The following is a 15,222-nucleotide window of genomic DNA, read 5'->3' on the forward strand; positions in this document are numbered from 1 at the left end:
CAGTAGAGCAGTAGCCTGGTTGTTCACACCAGCAGTAGAGCAGTAGTCTGGTTGTTCACACCAGCAGTAGAGCAGTAGCCTGGTTGTTCACACCAGCAGTAGAGCAGCAGCCTGGTTGTTCACACCAGCAGTAGAGCAGTAGTCTGGTTGTTCACACCAGCAGTAGAGCAGCAGCCTGGTTGTTCACACCAGCAGTACTAGCAGTAGCCTGGTTGTTCACACCAGCAGTAGAGCAGTAGCCTGGTTGTTCACACCAGCAGTAGAGCAGTAGCCTGGTTGTTCACACCAGCAGTAGAGCAGCAGCCTGGTTGTTCACACCAGCAGTAGAGCAGCAGCCTGGTTGTTCACACCAGCAGTAGAGCAGTAGCCTGGTTGTTCACACCAGCAGTAGAGCAGCAGCATGTCAAGTCAAGTCAAGTCAAGAGTTTTAATTGTCACGGCATACAGGTATACAATGAAATGCGGGTGGTCTTGCCCGCGACGATGTGCAATACAGTGGTACAACATATAATAGAATCCAATAAAAATACAGTGGTACAACATATAATAGAATCCAATAAAAACAACAGTGCAATAAACAGGTAACATGGTGTGACATCTCGGTATCTGTACATAGTATTTACAGAGCATATAGGACATGCTAGGTAGCTTTAGTAGTGCAATACACTGTTCCTGTTGTTATACTAATTTAAAGTGGCCTTTCCTCTTGGCCATAAGTGTGCGTGTGTGCGGCATGAGTGTTAAAGTGGCTGCTAGTGTGTGAGCGTGCTCAGCGTGCGTGTCGTGTGTGTGCTTGTGTGTGCTTGTGTGTGGATAGTTCAGTTTCTGTGGCTCTCAATGTTCATTGTTCAAGGCTCTGATGGCCTGGGGGAAGAAGCTGAGCCTAAGCCTCTCCGTCCTAGTAGCTGGGGTTCGCAGGCGTCTGCCTGACCTCAGCAGCTGGAACAGGCTGTTATTGGGGTGGTGGGGGTCTTTCATTATTCTGCAGGCTCTGGATTTGCACCTCTTGTTGTATAGAACCTGCAGGGTAGGTAGCGCAATACCCGTGGTACGCTCGGCTGAGCGCACCACTCTCTGTAGGGCCTTCTTGTCCTGTGCCGTGCTGTTTCCATACCAGGCAGTGATGTTTCCGGTCAAGATGCTCTCTACAGCTCCTGAGTAGAAGGACTGGAGTATCTTCCCCGATACTCTGAACTTCCTTAACTGTCTCAGGTGGTAGAGGCGCTGCTTCGCTTTCTTTACTACTGTGTCTATGTGTGTTGACCATGTCAGATCCTCTGAGATGCGGACCCCCAGGTACTTGAAGCTGCTCACCCTGTCCACGGTAGCCCCGTTAATCATCAGTGGTGTGTGTGTCTCCTGCTGTCCTCTCCTATAATCCACGATCAGCTCATTGGTTTTACCAATGTTCAGGAGCAGGCTGTTGTCCTGGCACCAACGTTCCAGTACCTCAACCTCCTCCCGGTAGGCCTTCTCGTCGTTGTCCGAGATCAGCCCCACCACCACCGTGTCGTCTGCGAACTTCACTATGGAGTTGGAGCTGAACTTGGCCACACAATCGTGTGTGTAGTAGAGTGAGTACAGCAGGGGGCTTAGAACACAGCCCTGGGGGGACCCGATGCTCAGGGTGATGGTGTTGGAGGTCTGACCCCCCACCCTGACCGCCTGGGGTCTGTCACTCAGAAAGTCCAGTACCCAGGCGCTCAGGGCGGAGCTCAGACCTAGCTCGAACAGCTTGTCCACCAGTCATGGTTGTTCACACCAGCAGTAGAGCAGCAGCCTGGTTGTTCACACCAGCAGTAGAGCAGCAGCCTGGTTGTTCACACCAGCAGTAGAGCAGCAGCCTGGTTGTTCACACCAGCAGTAGCCTGGTTGTTCACACCAGCAGTAGAGCAGCAGCATGGTTGTTCACACCAGCAGTAGAGCAGTAGTCTGGTTGTTCACACCAGCAGTAGAGCAGCAGCATGGTTGTTCACACCAGCAGTAGAGCAGTAGTCTGGTTGTTCACACCAGCAGTAGACCAGCAGCCTGGTTGTTCACACCAGCAGTAGCCTGGTTGTTCACACCAGCAGTAGAGCAGCAGCATGGTTGTTCACACCAGCAGTAGAGCAGTAGCCTGGTTGTTCACACCAGCAGTAGAGCAGTAGTCTGGTTGTTCACACCAGCAGTAGAGCAGCAGCCTGGTTGTTCACACCAGCAGTAGAGCAGCAGCATGGTTGTTCACACCAGCAGTAGAGCAGCAGCATGGTTGTTCACACCAGCAGTAGAGCAGTAGCCTGGTTGTTCACACCAGCAGTAGAGCAGTAGCATGGTTGTTCACACCAGCAGTAGAGCAGTAGTCTGGTTGTTCACACCAGCAGTAGAGCAGCAGCCTGGTTGTTCACACCAGCAGTAGAGCAGCAGCATGGTTGTTCACACCAGCAGTAGAGCAGCTGCATACGATCAAATACTTTGACTTATACGACCAAAATCGGTTTAGTCTGGACATGGCCTTAGACTTGGAAAATCAAGTCCTATGAGATCAACTAAATAAATAACAATGTATAAATACAACATAAATTGGTGCTGAGCCACAACATTTAGGCCATGTCCAGACAAAACCGATTTTGGTCGTATCAGTCAAAGTATTTTATCGTATGCACCTTTCATCCACACGGAACTGCGTTCTGGGAGCCTGAATATGCTATTTTCTGAGACCGGCTCCCAGAGTGAGAAAATCTAAAGACACCCCCCTTGCGTCGCCGTCTTTACAAGCCTATATGAGTCTTTTCCTGAACCGATGATGCGATAGCCCACCTCTCCCTTAACCCGCATGTGCAAACTCAGCCAACACCACAACAACAATGGCATCATACAGAGTACATTACATTTACATTTAGTCATTTAGCTGACGCTTTTATCCAAAGCGACTTACAAGTTCTGTACGACAAGTCATCAGGAAGGGCACAACTCTATCAGCTGAGTAACAATGTTCAGCTGAGTATTGAGTAACAATGTACAGAGTAGTTGCGTTCGTGTTACAGAAGCTACACAGCTTGATCAGGCTTTTACAGCTAAATGTACTGTGCCGTATTACCACCGTCGACAACAGATTGACATCTCCCATAACACTTTGAGTGCCAGCGACGAGATTTCTCGTTAGTTCATGCCGACCGTTGAGTGCCAGCGACGAGATATCTCGCTTTTTTTTATTACCGATTTGAATTCATATTTCATCAATATAGTCTCACGTTAGTGCTGCAAACTCTCTCTGAGCTCCATTGGTAAAATACCGCCCCCTATCGTCTCTCCCGGTTGTACTGCACCCCTTTGGAATGGATTGAATGAAACGCATGGGGGGGGAAAAATCCTGCTTCCTCATTTTACTTCTCGGGCAAGTCACCCGAGAGGATCGGATTCATTGCCAAGCCCCAAAACAGTGTGGAATACATATTTACAGTACCCAGCGTTGGATCAATAAATGCGATCGATATTTGGAATGGCGATCAGGAATTGGAATAATCTTTTGAGAACATCTGATCTGAGGTAAGAAATCTATTTTACCAGTCTTAGGATAATCAGAACTTTTTTCACAGAGATATCAACATGTGCCCTATGTGTGTGTGTGTGTGTGTGTGTGTGTGCTGATCAGGAAATGAGAGAATCGATTTTTCAGCTCGCTTCTATAGCGTGCATAAGTACACATACTATCGATAATCTAGCGTTTATTTGAAAACTATTCATAAATAGGCCGAAAAATTACAACGTTTTTTGTGTATTCCAGAATATTCCAGTAAAGGGCGATTATCACAGAATCTTTATATTTTCCTGAAACTTAAAAAAAACAAGCGTTTTTCAAAATGGTATAAAACGGAAATGAACCGATTAAAAAACAATCCGTTTCGACAATGTTGACTGCAAACAAGTCATTGAAAAGCGACAGCCAGATTAGACACATAGCCATAATTTAAGACATAGTTTATGCGTTTGCAAATATGAGAGCTCTATCATTGAAGTGGATGCTGGCATACGGAGGCTAAAGCGCTCCGCATGGCTGGCACTCAATGTGTTAATCCGCATGCGCAAACCCAGCCAAAAAAATAAACATGATACATATATGTCTTATATGTCCAGATATGTCCTGGCTAGAAGTGTTTATTAAACACCGGGAAGCTACTGTGATGAAATACACGATACTAGCTAGAGATTAGCGCCACATAGCGGGTCTTTTTCTGAAAACCCAAGTAGTAGCCAAACTAGAAACGCCAAGGAAATCATTCAAATAAGCTTTGTTTTTATTTGACACAAAAAGATGATCAAACTAAGATGAATTTCCCTATTGGGATTGAAGTGCAAACCTAACTTTCACCAATCTTCACATACAAAAATAAAATTATATTATAATATATAATATAATAATAATATAATATAATATAATAATAATAATATATAATAATTATAATATATATATATATAAAAGGTTACTCTTGATCAAACAAAGATGAATGTCCCTATTGGGATTAATAGTGCAATAACTTGCTTTTCCACCAAACTTCACTTAAAGGGGAACTATTTTACTATTTCTTTCACTATTTGGGCAATTTTACACAATTCCCGTGAGTTTATGGAACACATCTGTAAGGTTTTTTTTCAAAAAAATAAATCATTGTTTTGTATCTTTAATCAAGTACTCAAAAACAGCATTTTTCTACCTAACAAATTTAAGCTGTTTTGAGGCATACTCGGAATGCAATTTGAGTGACAGAGAGAGAGTGACAGAGAGAGAGAGTGAGAGTGAGAGTGAGAGAGAGTGACAGAGAGAGAGAGTGAGTGAGAGTGAGAGAGAGAGACATTGACGTGCAGGGGCCAAGCGGTCTCTTAATGAGTAATACAGGTGGCTGGGGGTTGGCTACAAGCTACAGTTGGCTACAAGCATAGATGGGGCGGGCGTTATGCAGATGAGAAACCTCTGACTTCACAGATACGGTAAATATCAGATGACTCACTTGAGGGACAATATTGTGAGATGAGAATTGGAAGAATGAGCCAAATTGAGAATTAGCGACATAGATCCTATTAATATAAGTCCACATAGCTAGAAAATAATGCTAAACACTGGAAAAGGCCATTTATAAGATAGTTCCCCTTTTTAAAACAAATAAAAGGTGCCTCTTGATCATCAAACAAGAATGAATTTAATAAAGTGCAAATCTAACTTTCACCATAAAACACTTTGTAAAATAAAAAGGTGACTCAAAAAGCTATATATATATATATATATAACTTTTTGAGTCACCTTTTTATTTTAATATATATTTTTTTAAATCATCCTAAATCATGAATTCAAATTAATCGATAAAATCGATTAATCGCCCAGCCCTATGTCCAAGTAAATCACATATATATATATTTTTTTATCAACTTTTTCTCCTCCTTTTTTCTGTGATTTTTCTCCCCATCCCAATTTACCTCTCGCGCCAATTCTCCCTCCCCTGTCTTGAACGTTGCTCGCATATGCCCCCCACTGGTCGGTTGTAGGGAGGATAGAAGCCTTGCATCACTCTGATTGTAAACTTAGGATACTTTTTCTGTGGCCACAGAAACAGAAATAAACTATGTTCTATTTTTATATACAATTTGACTCACCTGGATTTCTACAGTTCACCGTCTTGACCCATTTAAAATATTCCACAATATATAATATTTACTGCACATTATATATATATATACACATACATACACACACTTACCAGATTAACCACAAGAGAAGAAGAAAACTGTATTTTATTCTGACTTGAGATACAATGATTGCCCTAGGTCACGCCAACAAAAATGTTGCCTCTTTTGGTGCACGCATTGTACCAGAAAGGCACTACATAGTACATACAGCGCTGAGTTTTCCAACATAAACAAGGTTTGCACATGCAGAGAGAAAAATATTTTTCCTAAGGAGCGTCCAATTTGTTAGCTTGACCAGGAGATAATTTGGTAGTTTTCATCTGTAGAATTATAATAGTAAATTATTATTATTATTATTATTATTATTATTATTATTATTATTATTATTATTATTATTATTATTATTATTATTATTATTATTATTATTATTATTATTATTATTATTATTATTATTTTTTTTTTATCCACTTTTTCTCCCATTTTTCTATATTTTCTCCCATCCCAATTTCGTATCATCCAATTCAACCCTCCCCTGTCATGAACGCTGTTTCTTGCCTCCCACAAGCCGGCTGCAATGTGGACTAAGTCATACATAGCACAAGTCCCCTCCGGTACTTGAGGTAACAGCAGTCGCATCTTTTCACCTGCGCAGCTCGATCTCTCAGTGGCGAGGAGTAACGCGTGGGAGGCTCACGCTGCCCCCGACACTTCCTGATTCTACTGCGCAGGCGCACCAACCGACCTGTAGGAGACGCGGTCCACAACGCCCAATCCCCACCCTTCAGTTTCCCTCCCCGTAATACGGCCAATGTGTATTACTGCGGACGACCAGCTAAACTGAAAACAATGTGGAGAGCTGGATTCGAACACGCGAATGCCAGCGTCTCCACATTGGTGGCGAGTGCCTTGCCCACTACACCACCTAGCCGCCCATTATTATTATTATTATTATTATTATTATTATTATTATTATTATTATTTTTTTTATTTTTTTTTAAGTAAGCTATGCTCAGGACAATGGTCAGGGGTAAATTTAAAAGATGTATTCTGATTAGTAAATGGGCTAAAAGTCATATTTAGACTGTTAGTCTTTTAAAAGCTTGGAAATGTGAATAAGAATACCAGCAATATCAGGACAGTGACAAGACTGACATGTTACGCACACTCACACAGACTCTCTCACCGTCTTACCTCTCCTGCAACTCAGCCGACCTGCGCTCGATGGGTGTGTGTGTGCGAGAGTGTGTGTGTGTGAGAGAGAGTGTGTTTGTGTGTGAGAGTGCGTGTGTCTCTCCCTCCAGGTCCCGCTGCTTCTGTCTCTGTTGTCGGCTGTGGATTTCCCTCAGCTCCTGCAAAGCATCATGGGATACAGGAAGGAACAGCGGTGAGGAAGAGGCGGGGTCAGAGGGCTGGTTTCTACGGGTTACCATTGACAACGACAGCTACAACAGCAGCAGCAAGAGCAGACAGGTGACTAAGTAAAGCTCCGCCCCTTGCATCTACGCGCACCAAAGTCACCATACCTGCATACAATTTTAGCCAGGAACTCGATTTTAAAACCTGCCTCCTGTGACCTCACTGACCAGAGAAACGTTGCTGGTTCACAGGACAAAATAGTGTCTCTGCACTGTTGGCACCAAGACACATTCCTTCACTTTGCATTTGGTGATTTAAGTGTCACCACTGATTCACAACAACTCAACTATAGGGCTGTCAAACTAATATTCTATAAATATTTGAATTGTAAAAATCCTTTAAACGTAGATCTGATGTGGGTTATTGTTGTTACTTGACACAACTTCACTTTAATTTCATAGCGGATTGAAAATCAAATGAAAGTCTATCCCTGGAGCTGAAAAGAGACAATAATCAAACAACTGCATGGCTTTGATGTCCCTGCAGCGTGTAGTCTTTTACCAACGCACTTGCAGTTTTCCGCGATCTGATTGGCCAGTGACGTTTCTCTCAGAGCCAATCGCGTGACGCCTAGTTCTATCACTGGTTAAGCTTGGCGACTCTTTCGAAGTTGGTTAAGGTTAGAGTTTGGTTTAGAGCAGGGCGATAGACCACCAGCCCTGATTCCAAACTCTAACCTTAACCAACTTCGAAAGAGTCGCCAAGCTTAACCAGTGATAGAACTAGGCGTTAGCTAGCTATCAGGCTGTTAGAGGCAGAAATAGGCGTAACACGATTGGCTCCGAGAGAAATGTCACTGGCCAATCAGATCGCGGAACCTGAACGCGGAACTGCAAGTGCGTTGGTAAAAGACTACACGCGTCCCTGCAGCCATAAGCCTATTGAATCAGGCTACCATATGTATATTACAAGCATCAGGAGCAGCGGAGTGGTCTAATATTTACAAAGGTTAACAGCGCCAGAGGTCGCTATGGGCGTTGGGCCATTGTGTGCCAGCGCTCTGTTCAATGGGGATAAATTCCGGTGTTTGCAGTGCTAAACCTATATTAAATATTATAGCTATGGATCTAATAACATCCATTGTCAGTGAGTTTCTTCCGGTCAACATGCAAAAAAAATTTCATCCATACATTTCCGTTTTATACCGTGGTGAATATGAGTAGTTTTATAGTGATCTTGTGTAATCCCAGGAAACTCCGCCAAACAGCGCTTTACTGCATTTCATTATAAATCGTGCCATTTCTCGCCTGATTATTGAATCAATCTGAAATCAACGCTAGATTATCGGTATTATTTTTCATCATGCATGCACGAAAGGGTGGGGGGGGGGGGGGGGGGGGGTCGTTTTTCTATGCTTCGCCACCAACGGCATACATTACACAGTCCATTACAGACACGCTGCGATCGCGGGGAAAAAATTATCGGATCAACGCAAGATTGATAACATATAGTCCTTACCATGTCTATGATGTACTGCAAAAATAATAATCCAATTATCTGATCGCCATTCCAAATACTGATCGCGATCGTGTGTCCAATGTTATCCAGCATTGCACATGAACGGGCGGGCGGGGACCCTAGTCGATGCCATCCCTATAAGCGCTGGTTTTGCCGGTGTGTTTAGACCCCGCCCCCCCCACAGCTCGGCCGAGAAAACAAACCACATCGTTTCCAATGGAGTGCAATAGCGGCCGCAAGGCATTAGGCGGCGGTATTGGCCGTTTGCGATCTCAGAGCCATTCCCAAAGATAACATCAGGCTGGATGGATGAATTATGAATGGATATAGCGAATAAAAAAATTAAAAATAAAATAACGATTAAAACCCGACTTTTCTCGGGTTTGGTGCTCAAGCGATGGCAAGTTAACCCGACTTATCTCGGGTCTGGCGTCCATTGTGTTAATGGTATCAACTGGCTGAACTAGCATGCTAACTTTAGCTGAGACTCAACAACACTGAAAAGAGGTCTGTCATATCACAAGTTGCCACAGCTTTTTTTATTTACATACTTGTAGGAGGGATTAGGAGATTAAATGCATACCTGACAAATGTATTTATATTTCCCCTGCGTCACGTCTGTTTTATTAACGGTTCATAAATCCTTCTGGTATTTTCCACTCTATATAGTGCTTCTGGCAAGTCTTGCTGAGACAGTCAACATTAATTTCTTCTCCAATCATTGGCTTGGTGACTGGGGTAAGAACCTGAACCTCTTTCTGCCTGGAGATAATCACCTCAACCTCATTCTGATGGGAGAAATTCACCTCCCATAATTGGTCTATAAATTATGACCTGGATAAACATCTTAATGCGGTCACCTTGTATTAAGCGTCATCACAGGATACATTTTCGAGAACCAGCCAAATGTGGTGCTGAAGTCACTGGAGGCAGGGTTTAAAAGTAGTCAAATGTTTCAAACCAACTCCTCCAGCTGGAGGGCTCTACTCTTATAGGGGGCGGAGCTTGCAGAGAGCAGTGTTGAGGGGTAGGCGTTAGAGAAGTTTTTATTTGGGGGGGGGGGGGCAGCTCTGTGTAGTTGTGACAACCAGCTGTGTCATTAGGACACGCCCTGTTACACAATGCATCTGTTTTGTTTCAGCCGAACAATCAATCAAAGGAGACAGTTAGAATCAAACCGACCAATCATAACAAGAGGCAGCTACAGATCCCAGCAACCAAGACAGGAAGTGTAGGGCATACATAGCCCTATGGCCATGTAAAGTAAGCAGACTTGCCAAGGACACAGACACAAACAGACACACACACACACACAAAATCAGTATTCAGAAGGTAGAGTTTGGCCTTCTAACATTCATGTTGTAGTTCTCTAGTCTGCTAGCTAGCACTATGAATTGAAAATGGGGGACCCTGATGTAAACAAGACAAACTTCTTTCTCTGGTCTGCATCCCCTTAACAATTGTGTGTATTGAGCTGTACTGTATTGTACCCATTCTGCAATCTGTTAAATAAAGTTTTCATTCATTCAAAAGCCTCTCCTGTTGGTCTGGCTGAAACAGATTGACCCAGAATACAGTAGCTTTTATTGATAGCCTAGCATAGCATTAGCTTAGCAACAGCAGAAAAAGAGCTAGTCTACAAGCAGCTAACTAGCACCATTGCAAGCTTGGCAACACTCACCACATACAATGTACTAACATGACTAGTCTAACTTAGCAGAAGAACTAAACTAGCTAGCTAACCAGACTAATCGTAGGAAGAGTAGTAGGGGGATGTGTCCATTGATAACATGTATTTTAAGCACTGGCTTTATTGTACCATTCGTTTAAATGGAAACGCTATTGCACATTCCCAACAGCACTGAGAGTAGAGTGCTGTTTTCAAGAGCACTGAGCACTTTTATCAAAAGTAGTAGTCTAGTGCAGGGGTTCTCAATACCTTTTTTTATACCACGACCCCATTTTATTTAGGATTTTTTTTGGCGACCCCACACTTAATCTATCGCATAATTTCAATGTAGAATTAAGGAATATCAAAATAAAAGCACACGTTGTTGAACTTGATCATGCATATTTATTAGAACATTTTATTACAGCACTATGTTATCAATAGACATTTATAAAACGAGGCATATTTAGCCAAAATATGTTGCCAGAACATTAAAATATATATATATTCTACCCATGACCCCACTTTGGGTCGTGACCCGTAGTTTGAGAACCGCTGGTCTAGTGACAACAGCAGCCACAACCAGTGCTTTCCTCAAGTGCTGCCAGCTAAAAGATGTTTCCTATGGACACGCCCGCCAAGATGGCAGAGGAGTTAACCTAGCTAGATAACCAGAATAGCAATAGGAAGAGGAACTAAACTAGCTAGCTAACCAGACTAGCAGTAGGAAGAGGATATAACATAGCTAGCTAACCAGACTAGCAATAGGAAGAGGAACTAAACTAGCTAACTAGCTAACCAGACTAGCAATAGGAAGAGGAACGAAACTAGCTAGCTAGCTAACCAGACTAGCAATAGGAAGAGGAACTAAACTAGCTAGCTAGCTAACCAGACTAGCAGTAGGAGGACGGTAGAGGAGCTAACCTAGCTAGATAACCAGACTAGCAGTAGGAATATGGAGAGGATGAGAGACAGAACCAGAGGGAGGAAGCAGGATTTGAGCCAGGCTGATCTACTTTTATAGGAGGTCAATGCCTCATCTAGATTGGGGGTAAAAAAATATATATATATATTTAACATAAATTAAATACAATTGCAGCTATGTATGTTTTATTATTATTATAAAATCTTTTTTTTGAGAAGTATTCATCTTAAACTCAGTAGTGAATCTCTGGACTAGGAAACTACCAAATTGATCTCTGCACACAGCAGTTGACAGACCACGACAGGTCACAATATCAGTTACAAACTGTTACAGCTGAGCTAATGCAAGCTAGTGTTAATCAAAGATGGTCTTTGCATTGTGGATTACATCAAACATGGGGACAGCCATACTTAATGCCATAGAATCTGTAGTACCATCAAACGGCAAAAGAGCTCTGCTTGGTATTGCACTTTGTATACATTTTTAGTTTTGGTCTGATGTATGGGTTGGGTTGGAGTTGAGTGGGTTAGAGGTAAGGGTTGCTATTGCTGGCCACACCTCAGGCTCTGCCAAGAGTGGTCTGGGGAAATTCATAGTATACGTTACCATAGAAAATGTTATCCTTTGACAACCCTAATTTTTAGGGATCATTGGCTCAAACCCTGATGGAGGATGAGAAGAATGAAGGAGAGAGCGAGAAAGAGAATGAAAGAAAGAAAATAAAGTATAGATATAAGTATAGAGGGAGGTATGACGGTATAGAGGGAGGTATATAAGTATAGAGGGAGGTATATAAGTATAGATGGAGGTATAGAGGGAGCTATGGAGGCATGGAAGTATAGAGGGAGGAAGGTATAGAGGGTGGATTGGGGTATAGAGGGAGGGAGGTATAGAGATAGGTATGGAGGTATAGAGGTATAAATGGAGGTATGGAGGTATATATGGAGGTATGAAGGTATACAGGAAGGTATGGAGGTATAGATGGAGGTATGAAGGTATAGAGGTATAGATGGAGGTATATAGGGCGGTATAGAGGGAGGTATAGAGGGAGGTATGAAGGTATAGGAGCTATGAAGGTATACAGGGAGGTATAGAGGTATAAATGGAGGTAGAGGGAGGTATGAAGGTATAGAGGGCGGTATAGAGGGAGGTATATATGGAGGTATGAAGGTATACAGGGGAGGTATAGATGGAGGTATGAAGGTATAGAGGGAGGTAGGTATAGATGGAGGTATGAAGGTATAGAGGGAGGTATGAAGGTATAGGAGCTATGAAGGTATACAGGGTCGGTATGGAGATATAGATGGAGGTATGAAGGTATACAGGGAGGTATGGAGGTATAGATGGAGGTATGAAGGTATAGGAGCTATGAAGGTATACAGGGTCGGTATGGAGGTATAGATGGAGGTATGAAGGTATACAGGGAGGTATGGAGGTATAGATGGAGGTATGAAGGTATACAGGGAGGTGTGGAGGTATAAATGGAGGTATAAATGGAGGTATGAAGGTATAGGAGCTATGAAGGTATACAGGGAGGTATGGAGGTATAGAGGGTAGAGGTATTAGCTGGGTCCAGCACCTAGAATCATGTATGAAGACTGACATCAGTTTCATGTTATGACATAATTTCGACACGGAAATCCAAGATGGCTGCCATCCAGTAAAGTGAAAACTTAACTTGTTTCGAGTTTGCCATTTTTACAGTATGTAAGGAAGGTTAACAATGGTAAACTATTGCTATGACAGTTACAAATCTATACCTACAGAAATATTTAGTAATGGAAATTCACTGCAAAGACGTTAATGTCAAAACCCATTTTAACTGTACTTCTCTCTCTGTAGCCATACCTTACACTATAAAAGTGAACTGGATAGTTCAAACCTTTATTTATTCTCGAAAATACAATTGAGGTCACCCTCATTTTCAATGCCGTCGACAGACATTTCAATGCACACATTTCTACAATATAATAAAAAATATGAATAACTATCTATATAGTACTTTTCACACATGCACCACAGCAATTAGTATAAAATGAACATAAACATAAAATCAGCACACAATTGACAGAATAAAAAGAAACAATGCATAAATTGCAGACATAATAGGTATAAAAGACAATAAAAGTAGTGCAATGTAAACGTGCAGTCTTAAGCATAGGCATAAATAAGTACAATAGTACAATGTCGCTCGAAGGCATGTGAAGCGCCCCGGAACAGTCAGTCCCCCAAGTTGATCAAGATAAATATTTCACTTCATTAGCTGACATGTTCTAAAATCATTAAGTCTGCTGTGTGTGTGTGTGTGTGTGTGTGAATACCCTTCAAAGGGAAGGGTGATTGGGCGGCTACGTGGCACAGTGGGCAAGGCGCTCGCAACGAATGCTGGAGACTAGGCGAGACAGAATGCCTCCTGTTTGAGCCCCGCTCTCCACATTGCTTTCAGTTTAGCTGGTTGTCCACAGTAATACACATTGGCCGTATTACGGGGAGGGAAACTGAAGGGTGGGGATCGGGCGTTGTGGACAGCGACTCCTACAGGTCGGTTGGTGCGCCTGCGCAGTAGAATCAAGAAGCGACGGGGGCGGGGCCCCTCCAAAGCCCAGACCCCCGACGCTGAAAGATCGAGCCGCGCAGGTGAAAAGATGCGACGGCTGTTACCTCGAGTATCGGAGGGGACTCGTGCTATGTATGACTTAGTCCACATTGCAGCCGGCTTGTGGGAGGCAAGAAACAACGTTCGAAAGACAGGGGAGGGTTGAATTGGACGATATGAAAATTGGGATGGGAGAAAAATAGGAAAATGGGAGAAAAGGTGGATCAAAAACAAAGGGAAGGGTGATTATTAATAATATTGTTCTGAGTTTAGGCTTGAGAAATTCTGTGACTCAGCGACTCAGTGAATTAGCGGAGTCCATAGGAAAAGGGACGTTTTGTCTTGGCTCTGCTGAGAAGTCAATCAGTTTTTTTGTATCTAATATTGTGACATCCCTAGTGCCGTCACACACTGCGTCACTCACCACCACAAGTAAATTCTCAGTAGAAAGTTCAGGGGGGGCAGAGGAGATGGGGAAGTTGGTCACCCATTTCCATGAATGAATTCATACATGTTACTCATATGGATCTAAGACAGTCCACAACGATTAGTGAACATGAACAACTCTCTTCCAAATACAAAATCCAGAGTGCTAAAATTCAAACTTGTGATGTCATCCAAGTATAATGTCTGGAGCTGCTCCATAGAAAATTAATTGGGATAGATTGTAAGGATGACACAGAGCACACAGGGGAATGTTCTGATTATACATGTGCATTTTCTGTTTCTGAACTGAGACCGCCACTATATAGCTCTTTTGGTTATACAAAATAAAACAAACATTCTGTGAGTCCACAAAATCAATGGAGTAGCACACAACCTGCTCTCCCAACATATCTATAATTATGTACCAGGGCCAGCTGAAGAGAGTGAGGAGGAGGATCATGAGGAGGGAGATGACAATGTACAGAGCAGGGGGGATTAATTGGAATCTGATGATTCAGAATTTGGTGAGGCAGAATGCTTGCTCTGAATCAGACACATCACATCCATATTCTATATCTGCTGTTCACAACTCTTTATTGAAAGAAACATTTGAATACAATGTTTTTTAATCGCTGCACCATTTCATCTTTGCCGTGCATTTCCATGACTAAATAAACAGTTTAGTAGGCATCGATTCCTAACTGACTGACTTCTCAGCAGAGCCAAGACAAAACTTCCTTTTTCCTATGAATTCCGCTAATACCCTTGAGTCACTGGTCAGTATCACCCTGTTCAGTACTTCCTACAGGTTGACAATCACATGTGGTGGCGAGTGGCGCGGTGTGCGACAGCACTAGGGATGTCACAGTATTATAGTATGACGTGAAATATTTATCATCAAACTATCGACTTAGCTTTTACAGTGTAACGTTTGGCTACTTAAAATTATTGAACGTACAGAGAGAGTACAGGTAAAATAAGTTTTTGACATTAACACCTTTGCTGTGAATTTACTAAATATTTTGGTAGGTATATATTTGTAACTGCCATAGCTATAGTTTACCATTGTTAACC

General features: G+C 42.6%; 1 protein-coding gene across 1 annotated transcript in view; it reads right to left on the bottom strand.

The window, feature by feature from the left end:
• Positions 1-15,222, bottom strand: part of itsn1 (intersectin 1 (SH3 domain protein)) — a gene marked incomplete at its 3' end in the record, with an annotated part of 256,540 nt that overhangs the window by 61,731 nt on the left and 179,587 nt on the right. Inside the window, exon 18 of the mRNA XM_084321474.1 lies at positions 6,850-7,007. Coding sequence (XP_084177600.1) covers positions 6,850-7,007 — 158 coding nt within the window. The remainder of the gene's footprint in view (positions 1-6,849; positions 7,008-15,222) is intronic.

Source organism: Notolepis coatsorum (assembly GCF_963971535.1).
Source record: "Notolepis coatsorum genome assembly, chromosome: 9".
NCBI classification, from domain to species: domain Eukaryota; kingdom Metazoa; phylum Chordata; class Actinopteri; order Aulopiformes; family Paralepididae; genus Notolepis; species Notolepis coatsorum.